We start from the raw sequence: 12,198 nt of genomic DNA on the forward strand, positions 1-12,198 counted from the left end.
ACAATATGAATGCTCATTCTTTAATTCTTTGATATTATCTTATTTCCCCAGGGTCTTAATAATTAAATCTTTTGGTTGGTAGTTTATTTGAATCAGGGTTCAAAATAATATCTACCTATTGCATTTGAATACTGTTATCTTTTATAGTTCTTTTAATCATGAACCATTTCTCCCACGTTTATTAATATGTATGTACATATACACACAAACATATACACACATGCATGCATACATATACATACAAATATATACATACACAAATAAACACATATAGAGTAAATTATACACATATTATTAAATATTTATGTAAGAAACTGGTTATTTGTCCTATAGAATTTCCCATACCCTGTTGTTGCCTGATTGCATCCTTGTGGTTCCATTGAGGGTGTTCCTCTGTTTCTCATATTTCCTTCTACTGGTGGCTAGATAACAGAGTTTTGATTAGATGTAGGTTCAATTTTTTTTATCAAATCATTACATTGTACACCTTAAACTTAGACAATGTCTCAAGAAAACTGGGGGAAAAAATTTAGGTTTAATTCTTTTGGCAAGAATATTTACATCATAGTTAGTGCATATTTCCTATTACATCACATACGGCAGCAGTGATGTCTGGTTGCCTTATTTTTAGTGACATTAGGATTGAAACAGGTTGAAACACTTGAAATCACTGACTGTGCATTATTTCATTAAGGATTGCAAATGTGATTTCCTACTGCCAGAATTAGCCAGAAGTCTATGAAGACTTTCCTTCATAGAAAAGGAAAGTTTAGTTATATTGAAATATACTTCATACAGAAAGACAAGATGTATGCTTGATTTTTTCCTCTTAATTTATTGATTTTGAGAATAATGAGTTGATGCATAAGCTAGCTGCAAAAGTTCTGATAGGTGAGGTTTTTTTTGTTTTTTTATAGTTGTTTTTGAGTTGTTATAAACTCATAAATTAAAAAAGAAATTTGTGTTTCAGTCCATTTCAAACATTATTCTTTTTGCTGCTTAAACAGTTCTATCTTTAGTCAATAGGAAATTCTGGCAAAACAAAGATGTCATGGGCTCAACATGAACATTTTTTTTTCCCTGACCTGAAGCCAGCCATTTCTCTGAAAGGCACTTGTTCTTTTTCAAAATAACAATACTAATAAAATAACAATATCAGTAGTGATTATTGAAAGCAGGATAAGTTTTTGTTTATTTGTTTTGTTTTTTACACTTCTTTTGTCTTTAGCATATAGCACACCAGAGATGTACAGCCAAATACTATTTTTTAAAGTCTTTTCAGTAAAATTTCTCTGGATGATTATATAACTTAGGGGAAAAAAAACAGGTTCATTTATTTCCATTTGCTTTGAATTTTAGAGACTGCTTTTTCTTTTTTAATTTTGTTTTTTAATTATATAATGCATTTATATGGATCTATATGTAGTCAAAACTGAAAGATAGGTTCAGAAAGGTTTCCCTCCCTCCCTATCCCACCCATCCAGTTCCCTCTTTCACTCTCTGGATATGATTTTTGTTCTGGGATTGGCCTTCCACGATTGCTTTTTAAAAACATTTTTATGACTATATGTACACAGACACATATACATGTATCATTTATTGTGACAGCCACATACCTATTAGGTAAATAGGCTCAGAGGTTAAAATTGGTAGGTTATTAGGGCTGTTCATAAACCCTCGTCTTCATAGTCCTGTAGTGACTTGACACTGTACTGTATTTAGAGTGCTTTTTGTTCTATTGTGATTGATGTTTTATTTGCTTTTAAGGTTATAATTTGCCTTCTTCTGTGTCTATATAAAAATATATATGTCAAAAATTATTTAGAACTCTATCAGCTGAGTAAAACTGAAAAATGATGAATATTTATTATGGAAAAAAACTAGATGACTGATATTCATTAACATTTTTTTCTCTTGTGTTTCTAGTGTATCACAACTTACAGATATGAATGACCAAGAGGAGGTATTACTAGAACAGTTTCTGACTTTGCCTCAACTAAAACAAATTATTACTGACAAGGATGACTTAATGAAAAGTATTGAGGAGCTAGCAAGTATGTCTTTCCTTACTTATCAAATTTCCTAAGAAAAATGTGATCCTTACCTAGCAATAAACTAAAAATTTATGTTACAGGAAAAAATCTCCTTTTGGAGCCCAGCTTGGAAGCCAAAAGGCAAACTGTTTTAGATAAGGTGAGTTAGATATCATTTTTTAAGAAATCCGTACAATTTTAAAATAGAATTAAATAGCATTTTAATTTTCTCTTTTAGTATGAATTACTTACACAAATGAAATCAACTTTTGAAAAGAAGATGCAAAGGCAGCATGAACTTAGCGAGGTAAGATTGTTTAGCTCTTTTCTTTTACCATAAGAATTTTTAATCTTAATGTGCATGTGCCACATTCTTAAATTCATTATTACCAGAAAGCATTTATTAGGTATCTGAGTTTATCTTATCTGTTTATAAGTCATGATAAACAGCTCTAAGTTATGCAGATGAACAGCTGTCAGTTATAAGCCATTGTAAATCAGTTGTGCTCATGCAAGGTCATTTGGTTCCAAAATAGAAAAATATAAAAAGCCCCATAAAGAACTCTTCTGGGAGAGTTATTATAAAGGCAGTTTAACTCTTCTAATAAAAGCTACCAAGAAAAATTTTAATTTTAGACTACTTGTAAGCCTATATACAAGTATCTTAAATGAAAAGTTAGCAAATTGAAAAATATAATATATAAAAAGTATAAAGTATAATTCACCACAAATAATAGATTTTATGCTAGAAATATGTGAAAAATCAAAAACTTCATAAAATTCAACCCATGTTCCTAAAAAAACAAATCTTTAAAAATAAAAAGGGCAAAAATCATTTAAAAAATTAAATGTCAATAACCCAATCATAATATTCTGTTTCCTTTAAAATCAGGAATTCTAGAAGGTAAAGCCAATTTAGTAAAACATAAAATAGAAATAAGACAACAGCAAAAAAAAAAATGATGGTAAAGGAGAATATAAATTTATAATCTTTTGCATTGCACTAAGCTATTTACATATATTGCCCATTATTCCACCCCAAACCCTATGAGGTAGATGTTGTTACTGTTTATCCATTTTGCAGATGAGGAAAGTGAGGCACATGGATATTAAATAACATCCCTGAGGTCATGTAAATAGAAAGTATCAGAGTCAGGAGTCACATGTAAGCAGTCCTCCCTCACTTAACTGGAAAATCTGACAGAGTCAACTAAAATACCTTTAGATGCTTATTAAAGCTTAGTAGATGCTGAAGAAGCTGTTCACAATAATCAGCATCATTCCTTAGACAAACTCTTAGTAAACTAAGATAAAATTAATTCCTTAATTTAATAAGGAAACCAACAGCAAACATCATACCTAATGACTCAACATTTCCAGGATCCCTTTAATGTTAGGAATGAGACAGTGATGCCCCAGTATCACTGCTATTTAACATTGCTTGGGAGGTTCTGGCCACTGTAAGAAGACAAGAAAAGGAAAAGAGGTATAATGTAAAAGAAAAGATGAAACGGTTGTTAACCAAAACCAAACAAGTAAAAATCCTAGCAAATTGAGGTTTTCTTCTAGATATCTCGCAACTACCAGTGCAAAATGAAGTAGAAGAAAAAAACTCATTTACAATATAAACAAAACTGTAAAAAATTTAGAACTGAATCCAATGAAGTAAGTTAGGAAACTTTACTGAATGACACAAAAGAAGACTTGAAGAAATAGAGTAACAGAATATTCATGGACTGAAAGATACAGTATTATAAAGATTTCATTCTTCCCAAAATAACTTAAAAATCTTCTATACTTCCAATCAAAATCCCAAGAGTATTTTTTTTAATTTAAACAGATTTATTCTAAAGTTCTTCTGAAAAACTAAACAGGTTAAACTAGTCAAGAAGAGCTTGAGCAAAAAGAAACCCTTTCCCAATACCAACATATACTATAAAAACTCTTTATTTAAAACAGTAGAGTAGCCTTGTAGGAAGCAAAAAATAGTTCTATGGAACAGATTCTGCAGTTCAGAAACAGACATATACATGAGTAATTGGTTAGAAAAAAATGAGAATTTAATAAAGGCAGTCCATTTAGAAAAAAGTTAGATCCCTATATCATAGCATACACAGAAGGATACTCTAGATAGAGTAACTGTTTAGGTGGAAACCATAAAATTATGAGAGACAACTATCGCTAGTTTTTTTTTTAGGATTATGATGGGAAAATCCTTTCTAAGCATTATGACAATAGGCAGAAGCGTAAAATAAAATCTGATGATTTAAGCTATATATAAATTTAAACTTTGTATACATTGAAGATCATAAAATCAAAAGTGAAGTAAAGGGGACAAATATTTGTAGCAGATATAACAAATATTAATGCCAATGGTCCATAAAGAAACCTTACATACAGGCAAAGGGAAGAACAGGAAACTCACAAAAGGAGAAATATGAAGGTCCAATAAACATTCTGATATAGCAATTATTCTGACTTCTTGAAATGTTTAAAAAAATCCTTGATTCCTAGGATTGTCTCTATAGATGTGCTCACTCAGAATCTCTGAAGATGATGACTCTTCTATACTCTAAAGTATGGAAACCACTTCACTAGACTTGGTGCCATTAGTGCAGGAACCTGTCCTGTTTTTTTTCCCCCTGTATACCCAATACCTTGGTCCAGTGCTTGGCACATGGTACATACTCAATAAATATTTAATGAGTAAGTAAATGGAAACATTTGAGAAGATGCTTAACCTTACACTAATAAGCAAAATAACATTGTGTGAGCGAGACTTGTAAGGATAGATAACCAGTGTAGGTAAAGGTGATTAAAAATGGTGTATTTCTATATATACCTGTATGTGATGTATCACAATGAGATACCATCTCACACCCACTAGGATGACTATTAATAAAAACAGTTTTAGTTCCGACATTTAGATCTTTAATCCATTTTGAGTTAAATTTTGTGTATGAGGTAAGGTAAGGGTGCAACTTAATTCTGAACATGGATATCCAGTTTTCCTAGCAATAGTTGTCCAAGACTGTCCTTTCCCGATTGAATGGTCTCGGCACACTTTTGAAAATATTTGGCCATATGTATGAGTGTTTGTTATTTGATTGATCTATATGTCTCTTCTGATTGCCAGTACCATACTATTTTGATTACTGTAGCTTTATAGTAAGTTTTGAAATCAGTAAGTATGAATCCTCCAACTTTGTTCTTTTTCAAGATCGTTTTGACTATTTGGGGGTCTCTTGAGATTCTCTGAATTTTAGGGTGAATTTTTCTATTTCTGCAAAAAATGCTGTTGACATTTTGATAGGGATTACATAGACTCTGGAGATCACTTTGGGTAGTATTGTCTTAACAGTATTAAGTCTTCTGATCCATGAACACAGGGTGTCTTTCTACTTATTTCTATTTATTTATGTCTTCTTTAATTTCTTTCAGCAATGTTTTGTAGTTTTCGGTGTCCTTCACCACTTTGGTTAAATTTAATCACCTTTGCCATATTCTGTTCATTAGAAGCAGGTCACTAGGTCCAGACCACACTCAAGGGGAGGGGATTATACAAGAGCAGGAATACCAGGAGAGGAGGATCATTGGGGATCATCTTAGAGGGTGCCTACCACAATGATCTGATTCCTAAATTCCCAAGAGAGGACAGTGATCTGCCCAGTCTCTCTCACTCAATAGCTTGCAGGCAATGCATTGGTTTCTATTGTGTTAGGTAGCCATCTCATATCTAAAAGGGTAAGGACTTAGATGGGACCAGATTTCCTCAAAAAGAAGCTTTGTAAGGCACATAATGAATTGCTTCTCCCTACCTCTACCTCTACTCCATTTTCCTTCCCTCTAAGGAGTTTTTCTGAGCATTAGAAACTAATATACTTGATTTTCTTTTTCAGAGCTGTAGTGCAAGTGCCCTACAGGCAAGATTGAAAGTAGCTGCACATGAAGCTGAGGAAGACTCTGATAATATTGCAGAAGATTTCTTGGAGGGAAAAACTGATATAGATGATTTTCTCAGTAGCTTCATGGAAAAGAGAACAGTATGTAATACTCTTCAGTTGAGGACAAGTGACAGCGTAATATCAAATAACTTATGTATATTCATGAGTAAAAAAAACCTTAGCACATTACTGAGCTGGAGTTTTGAGTGCCGTGAGAGGAAACTGAAGAGCCTCTATTGAGAATGATAGCAACATCCTGCTATCACTTTAAACCTGCTTGTTGTGAGTACACAAGCAGGTAAATCACATAATGGTTCTGTTTCAGAAATGATAGTATCTGTATCGTTCTGTAGTAAAGCTAGTAAATTAGCTTAAGTCTAGTCTTAATAGATGTAATATACTCCTGAATAACCTGTTTCACAAGTTGTTTAAAAAGAGAATAACCTATATAGTGTTTTTGTTTGTTTGTTTGTTTGTTTGGCTGTGCCGCACGGCTTGCAGGATCTTAGTTCACTGACCAGGGTTTGAACCCAGGCCACTACTGTGAAAGTGCCGAGTCCTAACAGCTGCACCACCAGGGAATTCCCTATACAGATTTTTAAAATTTTTTTGTTTTTAATATTACTGAGAACATTCTGGGGATAATTTCTGTTCTAGTATTTCCATTTTATTTATATATATATATATATATATATTTTTTTTTTTTTTTTTTTTTTGTGGTACGCGGGCCTCTCACTGTTGTGGCCTCTCCTGTTGTGGAGCACAGGCTCCGGACGCGCAGGCTCAGTGGCCATGGCTCACGGGCCCAGCCGCTCCGGCATGTGGGATCCTCCCGGAACGGGGCACAAACCCGCGTCCCCTGCATCCGCAGGCAGACTCTCAACCACTGCGCCACCAGGGAAGCCCTTCATTATATTTAAAGAAAAAAATTTTAAGTCTGCTTAGCAGTATCTTGTCCTTTGATAGAGTCCTAAATATTTACCTAATTTCTCTGAAATATCACAGTTTTAAAATAACCTTTTGTTAATAAACGTTATAAAACAGGTGTGCCATATATATATATATATATATATATATATGAACTGTTAAGGAAAGTGTGGCAGATTTTATTATCCCCGTTTTCCATGAGAAAATTTGAAGTACAGAGATATTAATGACTATGGTTATAGCATTAGTGAAGCGTCGATTTTGGGTCCATTTTTCTTCGGTACTATTTAACTGTATCTTGAAGTTTTTTTTGTTTTTGTTTTAATTGATTTATTTTTAGCTGCGTTGGGTCTTCATTGCTGTGCGGAGGCTTTCTCTAGTTGTGGCAAGTGGGGCTACTCTTTGTTGCGGAGCACGGGCTCTAGGCACGCAGGCTTCAGTAGTTGTGGGTCATGGGCTCTAGAGCTCAGGCTCAGTAGTTGTGGTTCACGGGCTTAGTTGCTCCGCGGCACGTGGGATCTTCCCGGACCAGGGCTCAAACCTGTGTCCCCTACATTGGCAGGCGGATTCTTAACCACAGTGCCACCAGGGAAGCCCCGAAGTTTTTATTTGTTAAGCTTCCTGGGTAACAACAGTAGGATTTATTTTCATATTTTTAAAACACAGATATTTGAAATTATATAATCAGAGAACTGGTATAAAGGATCAGAGTGCGTTTTACATTCTGGAAGTTTACAAAGATTATCTTCCAAACAAAATTAAAATTTTTTTCTTTTTGATTCTTAAATTCTGCTCTACCTCAGACATCGACAGTTTAAATAATGTCAACAAGTTAAAAGATTCTTACTTAGAATTCTGTCAAATTTAGCTAGTAGTAGGAAGATTACTGGAGAAGTGACTGGTATTTTAAATAATTTGTCTTCTAGATTTGCCACTGTAGAAGAGCCAAGGAAGAAAAACTTCAACAAGTGATAGCAATGCACAGCCAATTTCATGCTCCACTATAGGTAAATTGTATTCTAGAAGGTTTGAGTCTTCAGGCTATTGCATGGCTATTTTTAATGAAGTGTTCTTACTAGTGTTTGTTCAGCCAGCTTTAAGCATAATACTGTCGTTATAGCTATTGTGCTATATAACATGTAGAATACTTTATATTAAGCATAATGTTTTATGCCTAAGCATATAACCAGTAGAAATTGTTTGCATATTTTCTCAGTATGATATTGGCTTAAATGAATTTTTTTTCAGTATTTGATAGCTACTTATGTAGAGTTTAAACTGTAATTAGTTCCTTTCTCTCAGCTGGTGTGGGGAGTATACCATATTAGTTGACATATTCCTCAGTAGTCTCTTTTGTCATTTCTTCCTTTAAAATGAATTTCTGCTCTGTCTCTTTTCCATCTCACATCAGGATTATTCCAATAACTTTCTGACCAGTCCTCTGACTTTAGGGTTTCTCCTTCCTGCTCAGCACTGACAGAATGATCTTCCTAAAATACCACTCTGTGATAACATCTCTCTGCTCCAGGACCTGCAATGAACCCCTAGGGATGAGAAATGCCAAATTTCTCTCGCTTATATTTTAGATCATCCATTTTAATTTTCCATTTTCCCCTTATGTTCTCTCATGTCATGTTGTTTTTTCTACCACCATATCTTTGTTCATGCTCTCACCTGATCTCAGGACACTCTTCTGTTTTCCTCTCCATCTTGTTTTAGGAATGACCTGGTGGCAAAGACTAGCTCCCACCTCAACAACTTTAAAAGCTTGTGTTACTGGATAACGCAGGGAAACAGAGCCAAAATGCAGAAAAGTACACCTCAGTCACCTGGGAGTGAAAACACGACATGAGGCCATCAGTAACCAAAGCAGCTCCTCTTAGACCCTTCCCACGACTGCTTGTTTTTCATTTTTGCATCTCTCTTCTTTTCTGTCTCTCACTCCCATGTGCTTTCTCACTTGCTCTTCAGAGAGCTTTCTTTGCTACCCACAGGCTTGATCATATCATGACAGTCCAAACAGCCAGTGGAGACTGACAAGGGTCTCACCACAAATTCAGGGAAAGAGACTGGCCCTGCATAGACAGTGTGCATCCTGACCTCAGCAGTTTGACCTAGAGATTGGTGTCCTGTGTTCATCTGCCCGCTCTGCTGGGCTAAAGGAGTAGACTTTGAGAAGGGAGCATGGGAGGTTCCCTTAAAAGGGATCAGGCTACAGGGAGGGAAGTGACAGGCGTTTCTCAACCCCCATTCAAACTCTCTGCCCCTTTTCTCAATCTAGTTCTCCTTAACATTAGTAGCAACATTGAATTGTTTTATTTTACAAATCAGACTGTCAATCCCTGAGGGTAAGGGTTGATTTTTAATATCAACTATGCATTTCTCAAGGTTGAGAAGTAAGTGGGCACTGAGTAATTGCTTACTGACATGAGCATGCTAGAATCCTTTCCCTACCTCTTTTCCCTCATAGTCAGATTATCTTCTTCTAGGTAAATCTTAATTTATCATCTTAAATTAAATCTTAGGTTTTGATTTTCTTTTCTTTTCAGATTTTCCTGAAAACATGAACTGCCAAGAGAGGAATGGGACACAAGACTAAGCACATTTATATTTATGATTTGCAAATTGGCATTTCATTACAGTGGCTGAATTCATAGATACACTATATAGATTGTATACAGAACTGAGACTGATTTTGTACAGATTAGAATGATTGCTATGATCTTTGCTTTGAGAAATTTTTCTGCACTATTTGCACTAAAAATGTTTATTTGTTGTTGATAAATCCTATCATATTTAAGTTCCACTGCTGTTCCTCTCTTACTATTGATTAAATACCTATGCATGTAATTTTAACTAGTTTCAATATTTTATAAAATTACTTCCTTTAAATTTGTAATTTTAATTTGAAACTGCCTCATTGCTTTATCAAGAATGGTTTCGATTTTTTCCTCTCAACCTTTTTTGAAAAATTACCATTTCAACTGTAGAAAAACTGTTATTCTTCCTGTTTCTTTCTGTATGATAAAACTTTCAGAAATAATTTGTTTTTAAATATTCACAGTGTCAGGAAACACCAAACCTGCCAATGTGCCGTCTCAAGGAAGTAACTTTTAATTCATACAATAAATCAAAAGAGTAAACCAGCGTTTTTTACTTATTGTTGTCTTATTTTTAAAATTAAAGTTGCACTTAAGAGGCAATACAGGTAAATAAATATTTTACCTAATAGAAAAAACTGTGTTTCATTTAAAATAGTCCAACATAAACTTTCATAGTAACTCTTTTTTTTTTTTTTTTTTTTTTTGGCCACACCGCGCGGCTTGCAGGATCTTAGTTCCCCAATCAGGGATTGAACCCGCATCCTCAGCAGTGAAAGCGCAGAGTCCTAACCACTGGACCACCAGGGAGTTGCCTTATGCTAACTTTGTAAATATAAGTATCTGCTGGGTTTGTGGTTAGATAAGGATATGCTAAGTTCCTCACGTTGAAGTTTAAAACAATATTTTTGTTAATAAATAGTAAATTTAAACACACAAAAGTCAGTGAATTTTTCTGACCTTTACTGTGTTAGCTTTTCATAACAGAAAAGCTTTAATAATAAATTAATATTAATTTTTAGGCAGTCTAGTTTTTAATTAATTTAATTGGATTTTCGCTTTAACTTGTACTGTGTTAAACAGTTTGCTTTTATACTACGTTACAGAATGAATATATTTTATGGGTAGCTGTGAAAGCTAATTAAGTAGAAAATCTTGAACTAGATATCTGAGGCTTGGTAGAGTATCCAGATCACAGAACAGCCTAATGACAATTTTTATTTAAACTTCATCACAGTATGATTGCCATTCCAAACACCAGCATACGGTACAGGTGTTTTCTTTTCTTTATTCTTCTTTCTATACATGTTTTAGCAATAGAACTTTAGGAAAAACAAAATTTTCTTAGACTTGAATAATACTTAATACTTAGTCTATGTGTGTGGAAGGGCAAGTATTCACACGGACTATAAAGATATAATTTGGGTAAAGAAATTAACTTTTTTTAATCACCTGTCTTCCTGGTACTGTGCTAAGGGCATGCCATTTAATCTTCAAAATGACCAGACGAGGAAGGTATTATTATTCTGGATGTGTAGATGAGATAACTGAGGTAAGTGTTGCAAATTTGTGGCAGTCTTCTGGGTATTCAGGAACCTTTCCTTACTGTAGTGGTCACAGAAGCTTCAGCTTTCCCAGCAGTCACCACAGTGGAGGACACGGTAGTCCCAATCTTCTGCAAACAATCAGGAAGCTTTCTGAGAAACCAGGCTGAGCCCAGAACAAGAGGCCAGCAAACCACAGCCATTAATTCATTTGATCTCCTAATTTTATTAAGCCCCTACTAAGAATGAGGCGCTGTGGAAATACTATACAACGATGACTCAAACATGGTCTAGATGTTTAGGTACTTATCTACCTTTTCCTTCACCAAAAAAAAAAAAAAAAAAAAAAAGTCATTTTCTTATATAGTAGATCTCTTCTACATAATCACATAAGTAATTCATCTCAATGTTTTTTATTCTTTAAACTTGAACTATCCCAGTTTCATTCTGTACCAGTTAACATACCTTGGTTTCTCCTTTTAAAATTAATTTTTTAGATAACCTCCTTACAACCCAGTCATTAATAAGAGGAGTCTGATCATCATTACCTACATTTAACCGACAAATCAGGTCAGATAATAGGTCATATAAGTCATCCAGGACGGACAATAGTCTGCATTTGAATATGTATGCATTTTGGTTCTGTTACTACAATAAAACTTTTAGTGACTTTTCTTTAATCTTATGGATATATTATTTTCTTCTTAAAATTGGCTATATTGGAGAAACAGTGCCAGAGGAAGAAAAAAAAGCCTGCCAAAGCAGATTCTGATTTTACTTTAACACATAATAGAAGACTAGATGGAAGTCACAATAGTACAGAAAAGCTGAGGAGTTACTAGATAATTCAGAGTAGGGGTTTGTCACGGGTAGAAATTTAAAGGCTAACATCTCAAAAATAGAAGAAAGTTTTCTGAATAAATGTGATACGTGCTAAACATAATGTTTCAAAGTTGGAAGATTTTCTAGGAATAATTCTAGACTAGGAAATTTATATTGAAATAGAGATTGACAGGTAAGTCTGATCATAATTCATATGTGCTTAAATTGAAGGACAGCTCAGATTCATTTTTACGGAAAGTAAACTAATCATGTGCTCTTAAAGAATAAAAACCTATGCCAGGTTTTCCCTTCTCTTCACCTTCCTTTA

At 34.1% G+C, this 12,198-nt stretch overlaps 1 protein-coding gene across 1 annotated transcript in view; it reads left to right on the forward strand.

Moving 5' to 3' along the window:
• VPS37A (VPS37A subunit of ESCRT-I) overlaps positions 1-10,052 on the forward strand; it is a 38,846-nt gene extending 28,794 nt beyond the window's left edge. The window contains exons 7-12 of the mRNA XM_067722074.1: positions 1,927-2,054; positions 2,135-2,193; positions 2,272-2,340; positions 5,933-6,076; positions 7,831-7,911; positions 9,454-10,052. Coding sequence (XP_067578175.1) covers positions 1,927-2,054; positions 2,135-2,193; positions 2,272-2,340; positions 5,933-6,076; positions 7,831-7,911 — 481 coding nt within the window. The 3' untranslated portion in view covers positions 9,454-10,052. The remainder of the gene's footprint in view (positions 1-1,926; positions 2,055-2,134; positions 2,194-2,271; positions 2,341-5,932; positions 6,077-7,830; positions 7,912-9,453) is intronic.
• Positions 10,053-12,198: the final 2,146 nt, after the last annotated feature.

The sequence above is a fragment of the Pseudorca crassidens genome, chromosome 21 (genome assembly GCF_039906515.1).
Source record: "Pseudorca crassidens isolate mPseCra1 chromosome 21, mPseCra1.hap1, whole genome shotgun sequence".
NCBI lineage: Eukaryota > Metazoa > Chordata > Mammalia > Artiodactyla > Delphinidae > Pseudorca > Pseudorca crassidens.